This window comes from Muscardinus avellanarius, assembly GCF_963383645.1.
Source record: "Muscardinus avellanarius genome assembly, chromosome: 1".
Classification (NCBI taxonomy): Eukaryota; Metazoa; Chordata; class Mammalia; order Rodentia; family Gliridae; genus Muscardinus; species Muscardinus avellanarius.
The window spans coordinates 9018228-9039324 of NC_137786.1; the positions used below are offsets into that span (position 1 = coordinate 9018228).

General features: G+C 48.7%; 1 protein-coding gene across 1 annotated transcript in view; it reads right to left on the reverse strand.

The window, feature by feature from the left end:
• DAP (death associated protein) overlaps positions 1-21097 on the reverse strand; it is a gene marked incomplete at both ends in the record, with an annotated part of 66886 nt that overhangs the window by 33207 nt on the left and 12582 nt on the right. The window contains one exon of the mRNA XM_080696810.1: positions 20463-20559. Coding sequence (XP_080552936.1) covers positions 20463-20559 — 97 coding nt within the window. The remainder of the gene's footprint in view (positions 1-20462; positions 20560-21097) is intronic.

Sequence of the window (21097 nt, forward strand, 5' to 3'; positions counted from 1 at the left end):
GCTAGCTGACCCGGAGGCTGGGGCAAAAGCTGCCTCTTGGAAGCTGGTACCAGCGCAGAGCGACGTCACCCAGCCCTGGTGGACTGTAAAACCACAGAGGCTGAGCTGATGACTGGGGAAGACAGAGTCACAGAAACTCCTCTGGCTTCAGGAGTGCGGTGGAAGCCAATCCCTGGTAATGTAGTCTTCTGCGGGGAAGATGCCTGAGTTTACAAGTTACAGGCAAAACGCTGCGTGATCTTCTCACTAATCTCCCTGCACTCAACTCTTCAGGAAGAGACCACCACTTGCCAGACAGAAACGGTGGGCAGGAGTGGGCAGACTCTGCCGTCAGACGCGTTCAGATGTGAATACTATTTCAGTTACCACTGGAATGACCTTGCGCGTGTCCTTAGCTTTTCTCTGCTGATCTCCATGACCACAAAAAGGGGTGGCACCCACTCCCCAGCAGGATGTGAAGACAGTAAGACATGGGTAGACAGCACCTGGTCCAGAGGTAGCGTGTACTTGCCACTCTTTCGCTATTATGACATTTTGAACGACACCTACTGCTTGTTTATACCCAGGACAATCTCCTCAACTTCTCATTCTCCAAGGACCCATTAGGATGAGACATAACCATACACTCGGCAGGCTGAATGAGACACATTTTCAAAAGAGATGACAGTCCTGTGAGAAAAAGCTATTCATTCTGCCCTGCGGACAGTTCTCACTCACGCTGCCTCTCTTTCCCCCCTGGAGTTATTGGAAGTACCGAGGTTAAGTACAAAGTTATAACTGCCCGCCACTAAAAGGTAGGCTACGCAGAACAGTCTTCTTCCTTTCTTTCTAGAGTGTGCAGTGCAGACGGCGGGGTGCCTGTGCCTCACAGCCTCCTTCTCAGAACGGGGCGGGGCGCGGCAGCACCAGGGGCAGAGGAGAAATGCGGTCTCGGGGTCACCCAGCACCGCGGATGGGGAACCTGAATTTTGGCCAGTTCCCAGGTGATCTCCAGTGAGGGGAGGGGGGAGAGAGAGAGAGACGGAGGGAGGGAGAGAGGGAGGAGAAGGGACACACAGAAGACTAGAAGACTAGGTCAGAGAGAGAGCATTTTCACTATTCAGAGCAGGAAAAACAAAAGCATGGTCTTAGCACTTAGTTCTCCAGGCCCCCATTCCACAGTGACGGTGATCGTGGTCATATCGCAGGAGGCCCTTAAATCAGGGAGCTCTGCTCGCACCCAGGGCCCTGGTGGCCTCCCTCCCTCCTCTCTGGAGACTTGGGACGTATCTTTCCTCCAGAACATCAGCTGCTTGAAGGACTTCTCTTTGCTGCTCCGGGCCATCTCCCGGGAGGGAGGACTTCTCTTGTTTCGCTGGCCTGGAATGTCTCCTATACAAATATTATCAACTTGGCTGTATAGGTATTTGCTCAGAGGATCTGAAATGTAGAGAGAGATGTCCGTGGAGAACTGATGCTTTGCACGCTCTCATGTCAGAGATGGGAGCTGGCCGCCACCCAGGAGCTTGCAGGCAGAGAGCCACGGTCATGCCAGAGTGCCGGGAGAGCTGGGCGTGGTGGTGCAGGCCTGTAACTGCAGCACTTGGGAGGCTGAGACAGGAGGATTGCAGGTTGGAGACCAGCCTCAACCACTTAGCTAGACCCTCAGCAACTGAATGAGACCCTGTTTTAAAATGTAAAAGAAATAAAATAGGGCTGTGGGTGTAGCTTGGAGGTAGAATGCCCCTGGATTTCAGCCCTGGCACCACAAAAATAAAATAAAATAAAATGCTGGGGAAAGATTGAGACTTAGCTGAAGGGAATGGAAGAATGACAACATGGAGGCCTCTGGTGGCCACAACCACAGACGTATACATGCCCTACTTTTCAGAGCTTCAAAGAAATAATGAGATTTAAACAGATGTGCATAGTAGCAGATTCTTTTTATTTATTTATTTTTGGTGGTACTGGGGATAGAACCCAGGGGCATTCTACCTCCAAGCTACACCCAAGCACTATGTTTTATTCTTTATTTTGAATCAGGGTCTCACTGAGTTGTAGAGGGCCTCACTAAGAGCTGAGGCTGTCCGCAAATTGCGATCCTCTGGTCCCAGCCTCCCGAATGCTGGGATGACAAGCGTGCACCACCGCGCCTGGCTAGATTCTGGGTTTAAGGAATTAAAGCACTGCTACTGATTTGCAATATTACTGATTGGTGAGCGTTCTTTAGAGACCTGACCTGCCAGCAAGTCCAGGGAAGTGACTACAGTCACCACACCCCTAGGTTCAAATTAGTGGCAAGTCAGGAGAAACGCGTCTTGCTCGAGAATGTGAGCGTGCGACTGTGACCCACACAGGTCACTGGGCTGGGCCCCGCCAGGCGTAGGAGCCTCAGGGAGACGCATGCCCACGTGCACCTTTCTATGAGAGGTGAAGAGAAGAGGAAGAAAGAGGCAGGGCCGGAGGCAGCCCAGTCCTCTGTCCACTTCATCAGCAACTCCAGTTATTCAGCTTCTTCAAAATGACCATCGGTGCTATCCCCTTGACTAGCACACACTCCCTGTATTTCTGCCTATCAAAGTTTTGTATGAGCCAGGTGCAGTGGCACAGGCCTCTAATCCCAGTACTTGGGAGGCTGAGACAGGAGGATCACAGGTTCAAGGCTAGCCTCAGCAACTTAGAAGCTGCCCCCAGCAACTTAGCCAGACCCTGTTTCAAAATAAAAAATAAAATAGGGCTGAAGGTATAGATTGGAAGTAGAATGCCTCCTGTGTTCAATCCCCAGTAAACACACACACACATACACACACACACACACACACACACACACACACACACACACACATTCTCTATGTTCTTCTGAGTTCAGAGTATCAGCCTTCTTGGATAAATTAAACAGCATGTTAACGAGCAGCACTTGTGTTGTTAATTGTTCTAATTTTCCTCTCAACCCACACACTTTAATATTTCAGGAGCTGTGGTTTGGTGTGGTTTGAACATGTCCCTCAAAGGTTGACATTTAGTCGCCACTGTAAGGCAGGAGGGTGGGACTCAATCATGCTGTGGTGTGTCGAGGTGGGGCCTCTGGGAGGTGATTAGGATTAGATAATCTAAGACTTCAGCAGGGCGGGGCCATGACTGAATATTGGTAGCTTTACAAAGATAGGGACAGAGGTGGTTGTGGGGGACACACACGTAATCCAATACTTTGGAGGCTGAGATAGCAGGATGGCAAGTTTGAAGCCAGTCTCGGCAACCTAGCGAGACTGTTTCCAAATAAAAAATAAAATAGGGTTGGGGTGTATCTTAGAGGTAGAATGCCCCTGGATTCAATCCTTAGTACAACAAAACAAAACAAAACAAAATCCCCAAAGAGACAAAGGGACAGAGACCAAAAGAGACACAATGTACACTTCTATTCATTTCTCTTTTCTTTTTTTGGACTGGAGATTGAGTCCAGGGGCTTTTTACCTCCAAGCTCTACCCTCTCTTTTTACTTTTCGAATCTTTTGCTGAGGCTGACCTAGAACCTGCGACCCTCCTGGTCTCAGTCTCTCCTGATACTGCCAGGTGATACTGTGCACTGCCTTGTGACTCTGCCAACAATGAAGCCATCAGCAGATATGGTCCCTCAGCCCAGACCTCCAGAACCATCAGCTGAAATATACCTCTTTTCTTTATAAAGTTATTCAGCCGGTATTTTGTTACAGCAAATTGGTCTAATATAGCAGGGTACCAACAACCCTTTCTCCACAAAGAAAATAGGTTTCAAAACTGTCAAAACAATTCCCCTGTGTCTGCTTTCTATTGAATTCACTCGTAGCTGGAAGTCCATCTTTGCTCTGAGGGTCATGCTGCTGCTATTTGGCAGATAGGAATGTTAGATAAAAAGCGTGGATCAGCGTTCTTACGGTCAAACTTTCTACCCGGCTGTCATCTTTCAAAATAGGAGGCACCGCAGAATCTGTGTATCTCTGCTGTGTCACCCAGCATTCTTCCCCTCAGGGCCCCTCCAAAGGTAAACAGCAGTTACTGTTCTCAGTTTGGCCAGGCTGGCTGAAGCCACCTAAATTCCATTATCATTACACTGATAGAAACTGCTACAGAGGAACACTTAACAGATGTCACTTATAATCTTTATTCTCAGCTTATAAATCCAAAATTATCTAGTTATTTAGCTTTCTGACAGATTCTTGGAATGCCAATGCCATACTCTTTCTCTCTAGTGCTGTGCTAGTCCCACATGGGGATCTGACTGCAGAAAGCCAGGGAGCCAGCAGCCAGCCAGACTTGGACCAGTGCACGGAACAGCTTACAATGAGCGTGCATTATCTGCGAAATCCTTAGCCTTGGCCTTGTTGATAAGTGGTCCCATCCTAGCTTCCCCTTAGCAGAAAACTCATCTTTCTAAGGACCCCGCACCCCGCCCAGTCAACAGTGGAGCCCAGCAAGGGTGTGGCTCGGCGGGCTCCCAAGCTCACAGGCTCATTGTTAGGGTGTGAGATGTGGCTGCGGGTGCTTGTTCTTAGTTATTTTAGAAAAGAATAGCCAGAACTTTTCTGCTGTAAGCTTAAGTAATTTTTATTATTACAAAGGCAGAAAGAGGGACAGAATATTATGAAGCACTACATTGAGGGACGTAGTGGAGTGCCTTGAAAACAAGTCACTGGAGTGTTGAACATTAGAACAGTTTTTATAAGGATTCATTTTCTCCTATTCCCATCCTGCTTGGCCAATATTCTTTCCACCTCTCCCTGTCCTAATGCAGGCCCACCAATGATCTCCGGATGTCAGCCTTTCTTGTGAGATTTGTGACCAAGATGTGTTACTTGGTTAGCAAGGTCAGGGGTTACACGGGATGTGCCCACTTCGGAGGAGGCCTGTACCATCTACCCGTGTCCTTGGCGAGTTTTCAGCCTTTGTCTATCTTTATCTGCTAGAAGTTTTGAGTACGTTGAAAACTTGTCTTTGAAGTATGGAGGCTTTGGGCTATAACTCTCTTGTGTACTTGGTAATTAGTATAGGTTCTCTTAACCTTAAACTAAACCATGGCAAGAATTTAGTGTTTCACATTCCATGTTTAGCTGGGCTCACAGCTAACTTTTAGCTGACCGACGTCAACATTGGCTGCAGCTCTTGGCTGACAGCTTAGAGTCAGAGAAAAGGATTTTATTGTTTTGCCTATGTATGAAAGCTTATTCTTATTAGCCATTAATACAGCTCTTATTACAATCAATACAGGCTCAATCCCCTTCACTCATGAGACACTGCCTGCCCAGCTGCGTCCTGAGACACCTGTCCCAGCCAGCATCCGTTTCCTCTGTCCCCTTGTGCACTCTGCATGGGCCAGGGCTGTCATCACAGGTGGTTAAGAGCACTCGGCTGCTGCTGTCCACACGTGGCTCTCTTAGGATTAGAGAACCTCACACCTTCTTTTCTTCACAGAACTAACAAGTCGATCTGTCGCGGCACAGACTCAATGGTCTGTGTGCCGACCACCCTCGCTGGAACCTGAGCTCTGCGAGGAGAGGGATTTTGCTTTGCTCACTAACGTATCCCCACTGTGTAGATGAGTGCCTGGCTCCCAGTAGGCGCTTACAGGCAGCAGGGTGTCAGTGAATGGGCTTGGGCGGTAGAGTGGAACACTTGAATGTGTGCATCATAGGAAACAGCTGCCAGCTACTGCTGAAAAGTCAGTGGGGCTAAAACTGTGTCCTATGCCCATCTGGACGCACAGTAAAATTCTAGTCACTTAACTAGTGGTCTCGGCTTGGTTCTAATGCTGCCCACAGGGCCTAATCTTTAAGGTTTGGCTTTACTCTTAACCCCTCAGGTTTTCACTTTAACGTATCTGGCCACTACTTATGTCCATTTCAGGGGACTGGGTCAGACTGTCAGGGGCTCTATGAGGAGACCCTCCTGTAGCTCTGGCTGGGGCTGGTCAGTCCCAGGCCCCGGCCTGTATTCTGACCCATGGCAGCAGCCTCACTGGGTAGGATCCGGTGCCCAGTCTGGTTCTGGAACCTCGTTTTTCCAGGCCCTTGCTCTAGATTCTGATGTTTGGCTCAGCTGCCCTCAGTGGACCTCCGTCCTCTACCTGATGTGGTGCCGGCTTCTGCCCACAGCTCCGGGACGATTCCCTAGCTGGCCTCTGCCTGGTCTTTGGGACTGACTGGTCTTTGTGCTTCTTCCCCACATCCCCGCCACTGGAACAGTAGGTCTAAGGCAAGCTTAGCCACGCTGAACTTAGGCATAGTCACGTGACGCCTGTTGTGTCTTCCTGGGTGTGATCTGGCTTGCTGTGGCCAGCCTTCTGCAGCCTGGGGGAAGCGACTCCAGGAAGGGGGCCTGGCTAGAGGGAGCCATCTCTCCTGCAGCTGCCGTCCCCAGCATTTCTTCAAGGAGACTGGCAGCTCCATGCTACCCGCTCCCCACCTCCTCCAGAAGTTCCTACCCCAGGGACTACAGCCATGGCCCTCCAGAGCCACAGGGAGCTTCCACCTTCCCAGCTAAGACAACACAGGGCTAGACTACACACAGGCACTTCTCTTTTGCTTTTAGGTAACATCCATAGGGCATAAAATTCACCGTTTTAACTACCTTATATTTTACAATTCAGTGGCTTTTAATGCATTCTCTATCTTATGCAACCATCACCAGTACCTACTGCTAGCACATTTTCATCATTCTCAGGAGGGACCTGTATCCATTACAGAATCACTCTCGTCAGGAATTCCTCCCCGAGTTCCCCGGCCACTGGCTGGCGAGCACTCTGTTTTCTGTCCCTATAGATTTTCTTCTACCGGACGTTTTGTATAAATAGACTCATACACTCTGTGGTTATTTCTTTACTTAGCATAATTTTCTCAAGGTCCATCAATGTTGTAACGTGAGTCAGCATTTCATTTCTTGCTATGGCTGAATAACATTTGACTGGATAAAGAAACTGTATTTTGTTCGGCCGCTCATCAGTCGATCGGCATTCAGCTTGTTCCAGCCTTTTGTTGTTGTGAACAGAGATGTTCTAAGCACTCACGGGCAGGTGTTGGAGCACTCGTTTTCAATTCTCTGGGGTAAGCACCTTAGAGGTAGAATTGTTGGGTCATATGGTGAGGCTGTATACCTTTGTGAGGAGCCACCAAACTGCTTACCACAGCAGAAAGGACTTCTTGACTGTCTTTTGTTTAAAAATAATTCTATTACGGTCAAAACACTTATTAAATTTGCCATTGTAACCACTTTTGAGTGTATAGTTCAGGGTGTTCAGCACATTTGCTCTGCTGTGAAACAGCGAGTGCCAGAACTTTTCCATCTCGCCAACCTGAAACTGTGTACTTGAAACACTGATTCTCCAGTCTCCCACCCCCGGCCTTTGGTAACCACCATTCTGCTAGAATGTCACCACTTTAGACATCTCACATAAAAGAATCCACACCATATTTGTGTTTTGGTAACTAAACTCCCTCATTTAGTGCAAGGTCCTTGAGGGTCACCCATACAGCAGCATGCATTCGGATTTCTATCCTTTTTAAGGCTGAATAATATTCTATTCCAGGTGGATAGACCACTCACCTTCTGCTTATCCATTCATCCATCAATGGGTATTTGGGTTGCTTCCATCTCTTGGATACTGTGAATAGTATATCCATGAACATAGGAATACAAACATGGAGACCCTGCTTTCAACTCCTTGGGATATATACCCAGAAATTGGTGTGGGCTTCTTCTTAAAGTAAAAAAAAACCCCTAATACCAAAATCTTTGTGAAACCATTACTCAGTATATGTTTTGCTTTTGGAATCTGTTATGGTGAGATATAGGATGTCCCCTAAGAATTAATGCATTAATATTCACAGTTGATATGCTCAAGTTATGAGGGTTGTAATCTTCTCAGTAGATAAATCCCTGTAATGGATTTACTAGGTGGTAACCTAGAAAGGAGGGTCCCTGGGGCGTGGCCTTGGGGGCTGTGCTTGTGTCCTTGAATGCCCTTGCTTGCTGGTTCTCTTGCTTCTAGCCTCCGTGATGTGAGAGCAGAGTCCTCCTCTCGCCCTCTCCCTCTCCCCACTGCCAGGCCCCGAGTTCCACAGACCCAGCCTCACATGGACTGAACTAGAAATCTCAAAAAAAAAAAAAAATCTGTGAGCAAATAAATTTTCCTCCCTCTGATTTGTGCAGTCAGTTGTTTTTGGATTATAGCAGTGAGGATGTCGACTGAGACAAAAATCTGAATCCTTCTGTAGCTTCAGGAAGATCTGGCATTTTACCTCTGGAGTAGTCCACTTGGGAGCACCTGGTGAAGCTGAACAGCATCACTTCTTGGCTGTGTCTAGCTCTGAGTATGACGAGTCTATGAGCAGCGTCTGGTATGACCTGTCCCCAGCACTCCAGTCCACATTAATTCTGCATTCATGACGGCCGCCCTGCCTTAGGTGCACACCCTCCCCCCAAAAAAACCCAAAGTGCCCAGAGAGAGAGTTGAGGGCTTGCAGACTGAGCCTATTTGGATAAAAAATTTCTTCCCCAAATACCCCATTTACCTATTTGCATGGGCTAGAAAGTAAGAAGGAATCATGTTAATAGGTTACTTACTATTTTACCTTTAAAGAATCAAAGTCTAAGCTAACTATTACTGATGTGCCAAGTGTTTTCAGAAGGCTATGCATTCTGAGATAGTTGAAGTCAATGAGGTTCACTTAGATAAAGAGAGTTTAAAAGTTCCAGGCACAGTAATTTTGATGCAATAAAGGGCTCTTGATTCTCTGTAGTTATTATTATACATTTCATTCTATAAAATCCAGTTGCAAGAGAGTTGATTTAAACGTGGCTCACATATTTAGGTAATAAGAAAATGCTCCTGATAAACAGCACAGCCCTTTGGGCAACACCACAAAAAGGAAAGAGTCGTCTGTTCTGCAGGCTGCCTCAAGTGCAGCTGTGCGGATCAGTGACTGGAAGGGAAGGCGCACGGCCCCATTCTCTCCCGTTCGCTCTCCATCTGATAAGAAGAGCTCTCCTGGTACACGGGCAGGCTCAGAAGCTAATAAATCACACCTGGCTTCCACATCCGTTATGGAACCAGATGTTATACAAACACTGTCTCGAAGCCCATTACCCACAGCAACAGGCCCTGGGGGGGAGCTGGGCCATCCTGCTTTCTCATCCCCAAACCCGAGGAGTCCAGCCAGATCCTGTGACATATGGACGCCCATATGCTCTGTGGCTGCGCAGCGGGGCTCTGATGCACTGCCTGGCAGACCCCAGCCTTCCTCTGTGCCCCGCCGGATTCAGAGACACCAGAGACAGACAGTCCTCACAGTGCGGACACTGTGGCTTTCAGGACACAGTGTCCAGGTCACACGCAGCAAGCTCTGTGCTCACAGGGTGACTCTGGGCAAAGCTTAACACACACTTGGTCGTATTCCTACTGTGTAAATACACACACCCACGAGTTCTGGAAGGTAGGTTTAATGTCACTACACGTGGACAGAAGTGGCGTCACCACCATGAAGCAATCGGCGACTAAGGACTTCCCTAGGAAGTCCTAAGGCCATCATTTAGTTGGGAAAATGAGATAAACAAGAAAAATTATTTTGTTTACTTTTTCGTGTGTGAAAGGACCAAACCCAAGGGTGCTGTACCTCTGAGCTACACTTCGCCCATTTTAGTTTTAAAACAGGGTCTTGTTAAGTTCCTGAGGCTGTCCGGTCTCAGCTTCCCAAGTACAGGGAGTATAGGTGGGAGCCACTGGACCCAGTTTATTTACTTTTCTTTAATTTTAATCTTAAAAAACAAAATGACATGAATTAACGTTGCCACTACTGACCATGTGGACTGTTTCTCTTGTCTGCAGGGACGACCCTCACCAGCCTCACGACCCTGCAGGCACCTGGGGAGCACCGGGGTCACCCCGCGCCGCGTCCCTGCCCTGGCCCTCAGTGTCTCACAACATGGGTAAGACTGAGCACAGTCACGGGGCAGGTTCTCTAGTTTATCTTTGACCTTTGACCTATCCTAAGTGCCCACAACTGTGCTCAAATGTTGTACTAGGAATGAATTCAAGTTAATTTTTACAAATGAACAGGTGACTTATGAAAAATTCTTTAAAAATGGGCCTGGTGTTAACCCAAACACAACTGAAGAGAAGAGAGAGAGAGAGAGAGAGAGAGAGAGAGAGGGAGGGAGGGAGGGAGGGAGGGAGGGAGAGAGAGAGAGAAGGAGAGCTCACATTTCAACTCATTAGCAACAAACATGGCGATCTAATCAGATGTGACAAGAAGCAGCCCTCCCCCACAAAACCTGAAATTACCCAGAAGGTCATTAGAAATTTAGATTCACATCCTAAATCACTAATGAGAAACTTCACCTCAAGGGTATTTGGACCTTGAGATATTTAGCTAATGACAGCATGGGGCTGCAACACGTTGCAGGGACACGTTGAAAACCCTGCTCATTTCACCTGTATCTAATACGTTGCCATCCGCTATACACACTTCATAATTTACAGAATGGCAGTACAGGACACGTGTAGGATTTAAAAGTGAGCGTGTGTGTATGGGGATGGCTGCAGGCAACATGGTTTCAAAGGCCCGGGCGCACGCCTAGGTCTGGGGCCACAGCCCCGTGCAGAGCGCCCACCCGACTGGACGCCAGGCAGCTCAACAGCACGTGCTGGCGCAAGAGAAGGGGCTCAGCGGCCGCATGAGCCTTGCACTTAGCAGATCACCACGCTGCCGTGCTGTCAACAGAGCTGGAAACCGCCAGCTGAGGCGGAGACGGGAGACGCCGATGCCTGCGCTGCACTGGACCATGCCCTCCCCGAAGCCTATGTTGACGTCGGAAGGTGGCCTTCCCTGGGAATGGTCACTGCAGATGTAGCTGGTTGGTTAAGAGGAGGGTGCACTGGAGAAGGGGGGCCCATAATGCGATAGACTGCTAGCCTTCTGGAAGGGAATTGAGATATGAACACACATGCAGGCTTGGAGCTCTTTTTTTTTCAGTACTGGAGGTTGAACTCAGGGCATTCTACCTCTGAGCTATACTCCTAGCCCTAATTTTTATTCTTTATTTTGAAACAGGGTCTCACTGAGTTGTGAAGGGTCTCACAAAGTAGCTGAGGCAGGCCACAAACCGGGATCCTCCTGTCTCAGCCTCCTAAATGCTGGAATTACAAACGTGTGCCACCACGCCTGACTTGAAGCCTGGAGTTCTGCTGCCTCCAGCCACAATAGACCCTTCTGAGTACTCAGGAGAGTGTGGCCCGCTGACACCTTGACTTTGAACCTCTGGCCTCCAGAACTGTGAGTCAATCAACTACTGTTGTTTGATCCATCCAGTGTGTGGTTGGTGACCATGGCAGAGAGCTCTGCCCACTGTGACCTGTCTGAGTTTTTGCAGAGCATAGAGAGATGTGGTCACTAGGACAGACGGCAGACTGTCTGTGGACAGATGCCTTTCAGGGATGCCACCGTACACGTACTTTGAGGCAGTGATGCTCCCAGCTGGCTGGGGCTCTGGTTACGGGTGTGGGGGCCCTTGCTGGCTCTACCAACTTCCTGGTACCCCCACTGCCACACTGCGGGGCAAACCGATCACTCTTGCCCCGCCCTGTTTTGCTGACTGCAGCACCTCACCAATTTTACCCTGGACTCAGAGTGCTTATCTGTGTGTCTCACTTGGGTGCCCAGACAGGAGGAGCCACGGAAGAGCAACCAGGGTCTCCCCATTCCTCCCACCAGGGCTGCCTGGGAGGTTTACTACTACGTCATGCCACCATGAACTCGTACCTCAGATGCTTTCTGTTCTGGGATCTCACTGTACATCTTCCTGCAGAGGCTTCTCAGGCCATACATGGTGACAACGTGTGTGCCCTTCACAAGGACACTGTGTCATACAAGGCACTGAGCACATGCAGTCAGCCCCGTGCACACCGGCTCCAGGCCAGCGGTGGGGTCCCAGAGCCACACAGGACTTGGCAGCTAGCTGGTGCTCAGCCTCCCTGCCCGGCTGACACCCCACAGGTGCCATGGGAAAGGCATGCTCTCTTTCCAAAGGCAGCTGGCAGCTAGCCTGGATAAAAAAGATGACATTGGAGCTTCTGGGGAGGCTGACATTGGTCTACTGCATGCAGCCATTGAAGTTCAAACCTGCAGATCCCAGCTGAGGGATGACGATGCCCAGACTTCCAGTACTGAGACCCAAGCTGGCACAGAGCTCCGACATCTTTTAACTTCAGAGATCTTAATTTTCTATTTCTTATCTTGGCAACTTGCCTTACTGGAGAACCATTAGAGACTGTCATGACACACAATTTGGCCTGTCAGAGGTTCATTTTTGTCTTTCAACGAAGGTGCGCCCAAGTCCTACCCTCCAGCACCTTCAAAATGTGATCCTATTTGGAAACAGGGTCTTTTCAGAGTAATCAGTTAAAATGAGGTCATGAGGGTGGGCCCTGATCCAATAAAAGGGCAAATTTGGATACAGAGACGGACACGCACAGAGGGAAGATGAGATTCAGACATGGAGAAGCTGGTTCGGGCAGAGGATTCGAGTGGCGCACGACGCACAAGCCAAGCAGCATCAGAGACCCAGCTATCACGAGGCGGGCGGGGCACTACAGACTCCCCCTCCAGGCCCCCATTGCAAGCAGTGCTGAGCTCCAGAACTGTGAGACCGTGAGATGTTATTTTAAGCCACCCAGTTTATGGTACTGTGGTAAGCAGCTGTAGTGAACTAACAGCGCAGCCCTACAGGAATCACTGTTTCAGGCAAAAATCACCAGTGAATGCTCTAAGTAGCCACTGAAAGTTTCATAGATACAGGAGAGGCACATAGTCTCAAAGTGTCTCCCCACAAGATACATATTAATTACAAACGGCAAGTTTGCAGAGAAGAAACTTGGCAGAGACCATCTGAATCTGGCTGTCAAAGCTGACACCGCCCATCATGGCTGACACTGCCCATCATGAATCATGGGGACATGAAGATACTTTGAACCCTCTGATTTGATGCACCCGGAAGGACAACTGAATGCTTCTGTGATATCCCTGCCCAATACATGTCCCAAACTCGATCATGGAGAAGCATCAGAGAAGTAGAGGGCATTCTGCAAATAATGGCCTGTACTCTTTAAACATGACCAGGTCATGGAACATTTTTTAAAAAGGCTGGAGAACTGTTTTAGATTATAAAAGACTGAAGAGAGATGACAAAATGAAGTTATTATCCTGGACTGAGATCTGAGACGGTGGGAGACAATGGCCAAATCTGAATCGTCAGTAGATGAAATAATAGCACCATTCCAACGCTGGCTTCCGGATTCTGATACTGTGTGGTCCCTGTTTCTAGGAAGAACAACTGAAGCTTCCAAGAGTGGGGAGCTTTGCATCTGGAGGTTACTCTCAGGTGCCAGGCAAGCTCCTGGAGACAGACGAAGACTCAAATATATGTGCGGGTAGGAAGTGGGGGCAAAAAGGTGAAATCTTACCATGCAGGGACTATGCTGAGGGGTAGATGAGGTTCTTTTTAATGGGGGGTGTACAAATTTTTCTGTAGGTCTAAAATTACCTCAAAATAGTTTTTTTTTAAAGACTCAACAATGGCTACCCTTCACTGAGTGCCTGAGGTGGTCTGAGGCATATATATATATATATATATATATATATATATATGCAATCTCATTAACCAAATAATTATAAACCCATGAGGCAAATGTTATGGGTGCTGGCCTTTCCCAGAACACCATGCAGAGGCCAACCAAGGCTGGGAGAGAAAGGAGCGCTGAGAACCTTGCCCTGCAACACAGGGAGGTCTGAGACAGGGGAACAGCAGACCTTCCAGGCACACACAGCAGAGGCCATTAGAGTAGGAAGGCTATGATCCCATCTTCAGTTATTCTGAGATTTGTGAAGATCTGAATCAAACTAAACAACAACATGGCCTGGGCCCAGTTAAACTATAGATATGAGACGGTGTGCTCAGACTTGGGCGCTCGTACACACACACACACACACACACACACACTCCAACTCTTGAACTTTTGAACAGAAAGGCATACTATTTCTGGTCTGGTATAACTATTATTTACTTCAGTTTCTAGTGATATAGTTTCATATATGAGGTCTACTTTAAAAGTTATAAGATACATAAAGAGATGATGTAACCCACTATTGAGAACTAAACAGGAACCAGAACAAGGAACTAGATCCAGATGGTCCCAAAATTCTGTTTATCCTCAAACTTTCACTCATAAATACTCAATTCCGTTTGTGGATTTTGTCTTCAACAATTCCTGTGCTATTTACCTATGGGTGATATTCTATTTCCTTCTTCCTTCTGTATATTTATTAACTGTAATTCCTCACTAAAGAAGGGCTATCTCTTACCTGATATTTTTTATTTATCCATTTATTTTTATCAGTATGGATTCATGGATATTTATTTACTGTACGGGCTTTGCCCAACACTGTGGTTATATATTTTGCTGCAAGCTGTTCCAATCTTGGCCATCAGATGACCCTTTGGGTAGGTTTCTGTGTGGTCTACCAGGCCTGAACCCTTTTTGGGGGTACTTCTTATGTGCTGGTACTACAAAATGCTCCAGGCTCACCTACTATTTTTCTTGCTCTGGTCTGGAATCAACAACTTCTCCAAGCATGCCTGTCTCTATGATTGGGGAACACCGTGTAGAAGCTGAGAGGTGAGCCCTCAGTGTGCTCATGGAAACAGAGGTCTCAATTCTTCTTGGCCCTCTTAGTGACCAAGGAGGGAAATGTAAGTATGTACACTAAGCCCTCATCTTCATTTATCTCTACACTTATGTGTGTATATGCATGCAGTTACCACAGCCTTCCATCCATCTCCCCATCCATCCACTCCAAGCCATCCCTTCTCCAAGACACCCCAATCCCCACCCAACAGCACAAAGTTCGTTTTAGTTTTCCCCTTTTCCTATTTGTAACTTCTTTTTTGAAAGTGAGAAACTTGACTTTTGTGTTCTATAGTAAGTTTACTTATTGTTCAATCTTAGTACAAACATAATTGTTACCCCAATCCATCGTAAGAAATCTATTTATTATTTAGAGCACAATATTTAGGTATAGCTCCTTTTTGTCTTTAGCCTTACAGAATTTGATCAAAACACTGTTTTCCAAGTCGGGTGTGGTGGCACACGCTTGTAATCCCCGCGCTTAGGAGGCTGAAACAGGAGGATTGCATAGGTTTGAAGCCAGCCTCAGCTACTTAGTGAGGCTCTCAGCAACTTAGTGAGACCCTGTTTCCAAATAAAACACAAAATAGGTCTGGGAATATAGCCCGGAGGTAGAAAGCCTCTGGGTTCCACCCCAGTACCACCAAAAAACAAAACAAAACAAAACAAAAAACCCCACTGTTTTCCAAAGTTACGTAGGTAAACTCCTACTCCCTTCAGCGTGGCCATATTAATCAGTTGTACCCCCCCCCACGCCCTCCAACACTGCTGAATTCATCAACTATATTACAACCATATTCGTCCGTTACCGTGTGTATGCAAGCTGGGTCCCTCCTACATCCTGGTGATGCAAATGGTTTGCTTATTTCTCCAGGGTCTGGAACAGTATCATGGGTTCATGGAACAATTCCGTGGTTTCAGGCCAGAGGGACACAAGAAGCCATACTCAGAGAGGAGCTCCCCATTCTCACCCTCTTCTTCTTTCTAACCCCTTCTCACCTAAACCTTTTGCCAATCAAAGTTGTGGGCTTCTGGCTTACCATTTCTGTCACTCACTCATTTCTAGTATCGTGTACTAAGCCTGGTTCATAGTAGGTCCTCAGTAAGTGCTTAACATTAACTGTTTAGCTCTGGCTCCCAAGTCATCCCACGCCTGCAATTCTCCTTTACATCATGAGATGGGGCACAATATCCTGTTATGCTCCACAAAAGGCTTTAAGGAAATCCTTACTTTCCTCATTTGGGCCACTTCTGAGATGGACTCCAGAAACCACTCAGGAAAGTACTAGTAGCTACTAATAATAATGAAGCCTCTTACTCTTCTTGGATATAAAGACTGATGGGTAACTAGAACTCAGCCTGGTAGATATTTTTGGGCAACATTTTCATATTTCTGTTATATTTTTCTTCTTATATTTTTGTAACATGGCATCTCAAAACAATTTGGCAGCCTAAGATTTTTTTTTTTTTTTTTTTTGTGGTGGTACTGGGGATGGAACCCTTCTACCTCTGGGCTACACTCGCAGACCTATTTTTATATTTTTTAAATTTGGAAACAGGGTCTTTTAAGCCAGCGAGGCTGGCTTTGAACCTGTGTGATCCTCCTGTCTCCGCCTCCCAAGCGCGGGAATTACAAGTGTGCGCCACCACGCCCGGCAAAAATTATTTTTTAATCTCTACAAAATTACAAGATTAAAAGGTGTAAGAGGTGCATAAAGATTTGCAAGAAAAATAACTACTAGTGGAACTTTGGGAATTTCTATGGATCACATAATAACCTTCCCTGTAATCAATGCTTGATTTTTCAAAGAATGTGAGGGAAGCCACAGAGGCGAGTCGATAAACTTAAGAACAATCTGAAATATTTGGGAAAGAAAACAGAGTTTGCAAATGTAAATCTATGATTAAGGAGGAAACTGGAACCTGACACAATACACTTATATTCATATGTGGAGAACTCTTGGGCTGAAACGTGAAAAACACAAACTTTAAGGTTATGATAGTGTAGATGGTCAGGTCATAAGCCACATGACACTTCCAAGGGGATAATTTCACGTCTTATAAAATCTACAAACAAGAGGCTAAGCTCCCTGAAACTTTGTTGTAAACTGATTATTAAACCATGGTCAGAGAGCGAAACTGAGGATAGGTATGACTACAGGTTTGAGAAGTATAGGTCAGGCTACCGGCAACCTCAGAATCAACAAGTGTAATATGTAAAGGGATCCAGACTGTAGACCATGCCCATCATGGGCTTCTATGATATATTAGGGATTTGGGCTTCTGTTGTTTTGAATCTGGACTGTCCTCCAAGGCTCATGTGTTGGTGGCTTGGTCTCCGCTGAGGCAGTGTCCAGAGGTGAGGCTTTGGAAACGGATCACGAGGGCTTTGACTCACAGTGGAGTTGACCATGATAACCTCATAATGTGATGGCCTAGTGAGAGGCAGTGGCGAGTGGGAGGTGGGACCATGCCCTGGAGGTCTGCCTGTCCCCGGCCCCCTCCTTGCTCTTGCTGCTTCCTGGCTTCCATGGTATTAGCGACTTGCCTTCGCCATGCCATTCCACCATGATGCGCTGCCTCATCTTGGGACTCGGGTGAGCAGGGACCGAAAGCCCCGGAACCATGGGCCAAAGTAAACCTTCCCTCCTTTAAGCTGTTCTCAGGCATTTTGTCACAGTGATGAAAAGCTGACTAATAGTCTTTGAGTGAAGAGAGACTCAGAGATGAGTCTTGGCCAGGCCACTAACTGGCCACTTATCGCTGGGTTGGAAAGCCACCCTAAGCCCTGCTTTCTTCATCTCAATAGTGGGCACAGCAATACCAAGTTATAGGCAGCTTCATAGGAAGCACTCAGTAAGTGATCGGCACAAACCAGGAGCTCGGCACCCAGCCGTCACCCCTTCACTGTGTGACCCCGTAAAAGTCACGAAACTTTGAGTCATGACGAGGGCACAGTCATCAGGAATGGGGATACTAAGCAACAGCAACTTTGATAGCCGGGCATGGTGGTGCACGCTTGTAATCCCTGCGCTTGGGAGGGAAAGACAGGAGGATCGCGCTGGTTCTAAGCCAGCCCCGCTGGCTTAAGAGACCCTGTTTCCAAATAAAAATATAAAATAGGTCTGGGAGTGTAGCCCGGAGGTAGAAGGGCTTCCAGGAACCCCAGTACCACCAAAAAAGAAAAAAAAAAAAAAAGCTAAGCAACAGCAACTTTGAAATAGGGAGAATATCACACAGCGTAGTTCTGAGAACCCAATGAGCCAAAGCAGACAGCACTGAGAAGAGGCAGGCTCGTGCTCTGTGAGAATCAGCTATGCGTGCTGGTGGCTGTGATTACTCAATTGTCAAACTGAAGACAGGGAGGTCATGCTGGAGACGTAAGTGTTGCACAGGGCCCGGGCCTGACGCAGGGAGTTAGGAGCTGTGCTTGACAAGTGAGCGCCTGCGCGGATCGGGCCTCCCAGGCCCTGCACCTGCTGTGCCACGTGGCTTATCCTCGCTGGTGAAGAGCCAGGCCAAAGTGAAGAGGAGCAAGGCACAACCTGATGAGAAAAAAGCAGCAGAACCCGTGGGGTCGAGTGTTTGCAGACCCTCCCTACGCTGCGGGCGGCTCACTTCGGAGCACCCGGGTCTGCAGAAACAGGGCGAATCTGAAGAAGCCAAAGCCAAAGTGCTGGGGCGCTTGGCCACTTCTCCTGCCGCTGCCCATCCTCAGGCAGTTTTTAAATTGCTTGTCACCTGTAGAGGCTGCGTTTTACCTCATGGAGAAATGGGCAGGAAGAGAACAAATGGACTGCCGGGCCCGCGCTCCTAAACGTGAATAACTTGTCGCTGTCCTGAGGCTGCACCTGGCTGGGGAGGCGCCGCCTGGCCCTCACTGCACCTGCACACAGGAAAGGTGCTTGCATTTCCTCCCGGGACTTCGCTCTGGGCGACCTTTCCCTGGTCCTCTTCCTGCAGCTGGACATGAGGACAGGAACGACTGCAGCCCACACACTCTCACTTCCACCCCAAATCTAAGAATGTTCTGAACTCTAAGCTTCCTGTAGCCCACATGGAGGCAAAGCTGAGCCCGTGCTGACACCTGGGTCCCCCATTTGAGCCTCTGCCTGCCCTGGACCTGGAGGAAACACAGCGTGCAGAGGCGAGGCTGCCCGGCCTCCGGCCCAGGGTGCTGGCTCCGGTGTGCACTGCTCTATTCGCCTAAGGTCTCTATTATCCTCTTAAACCCTGCACTTCTGAATCCTGAAAAAAAGGCCCCAACTGCGTCCACAACTGTGGATTGGTAGAATTCCTGATGCGGTTTATGTCCCAAAGGTCTAGAAATAACCAGCGAGAAACCGAAGTGTAGAATTTCCTTTGAACTGCTTTCTTCTCTTAAAACCAGAACTCAGGTTCCTGCTTAGGAGGTGCCAGGCCTTGAGTTCAACCCTCAGCACCAAAAAACAAGACTTAAGAATACAAATAAATCGCCAGAACTTAGACGCAACTTTCCTCCATGCTGCCAACAGCATGAGTCAGAACGGGCAATAATTACTTGGAGTTCCACCCAGGTGTCCTCCCCTCGAGTGGCTGTGCCATGAGCCAGGCCCGAGAGCCTTCACAGAACACGCCGGCGTGGAGGACACACGCAGGGCGTGCCGGGGACGCGCTTCTCTCCCTTGGGCAGGAACTCTAGGAGCCCCACTCCGGATGCCTCGCCTGCTCTGAACCCCACCAGACCTGCACCTAAATTCCTGCTGCATGAACTGGGCGGGCGTGATGTAGGCAAACACAAGTTGGGGGGAATGCCGCCGAGTGCTCAGGACCGCTGGCTCGCGAGGAAGTCAAAGCATGTGCCTGGCCCACAGAAAAATGGCTCACGTCTTCCCACACCCTCCCGTCCTTCCTGCCCTCTCCGTCCTCCTCAGGTGGAGACATTATCTGGAGACAAATGATAAGCAGAACTTTATGTTCCTGTTCTTCTGTGCGGATGTACTCATAAGACATACACAGGAAGGACCAGGTCCTTAACCAAACTTGAAACTAGAACTCCCAGGAAAAAGTGGTATCGAACAGAAAGGGCCAGAGAGTGTCCAGGCCAGAAGGGCTGGGGGCAGAGAGATCAGTGACGGCCACCTGGTCGTTCATATGGGATCACCTTACCGATTCTAGGTTTGCCTGCAACATTTCTTAGTCAGCAGTTCTCTATCCTGGCCAAGTAGACAGCTGGGGTTCGACTAGGGTGGTATCCTAGGTCCCCAGGGGGCTTCAGGCCAGTGGAGAACTCCTGCTGCAGACTGTCAGTGCATACTCCAAGGGAGGATAAGTGGAAACCTGGGGCGCAGAGGACCCACAGTGGCAAGGAACCCCCCCAACCGGTGGCTGCCTGCAGGAAGAGGGTAGGGGGCGGCTGTATACACCACCAGACCCTGGGTCACAGGAGGCTGCTCCAGGCTCCCTGCTCCTGCTCAGCACGGACCCCGGTTGGCCCCGGGCACTTTGTGCAGGTGATGCTTCCTCTGCCCCTGACCGGCGTCAGTGCCCTGTGCCGCCAGGGTGGAGGTGTGGAGCCGGCTGGGTGGCCGGGCTGTGGTCAGGGGAGAGGGCACACCTTGGATGCTTTGCCTCCTGCCCGCCTGGCACAAAGCCCTGCCCCACTGACTGGGAAAGGAAAAACACACAAACCGGCCAGTAGCCCAGGAATCACCAGAAGTACAGCCCAGAGAACAAATGTTAATGTTTAACAGGCGATGTTCCCGGCCAAGGCTGATCGAGAGCCGCCAGCGCTCACCTGGAGCTTTCCCACTCTTGGTCATCCTTGTCCTTTTCTTCCTTGGCCTCTCCAGTGTGGGGGTGTTTCTGCACAATCCGCATGCCACCGGCTTTCACTGCAACCCAAAGGAAAGGGGGTGTGAGGAGGGCGGGAGAGAGACCTCTGGGAGCTCCGCATGGCCGGGGAAGGGAGCGGGGCTGGGGATGTGAGCGGGTACAGCACCCAGTGCTGCTCCTGCCCCAGATCGTCCTGACACTTTCCCAGGCCCCGGTGTTCCTTTCCACCTGTCAAGTGTTTCATAAGAACCATCAGGTGACGAGGATATAAACCACGGGAAGACGTGGTGGCCCGCTTGGGTTCTGCACATCTTGTCACAAGAGCCACTTAAACTTGCCCTGTGACACTGATGTCCTCACGTACTGATGGTGCTTTGGGTGGGTGACACAGACATCTTAAGACCTTCCTGAAGCCCAGTCAGGGGCAGCAAAGATACCCACAGCAGTCCTTCCCAACCTGTGCTGTGAGACTCTATACAGAGATGTAATTTATGTACAATGTGTCTCACCCATTTAAACTTTATAGTATAGTGGTTTTGAATATATTCGGGTTGTATGACCATTACTACCATCAGTTTTCATCACTCCAAGCAGAAA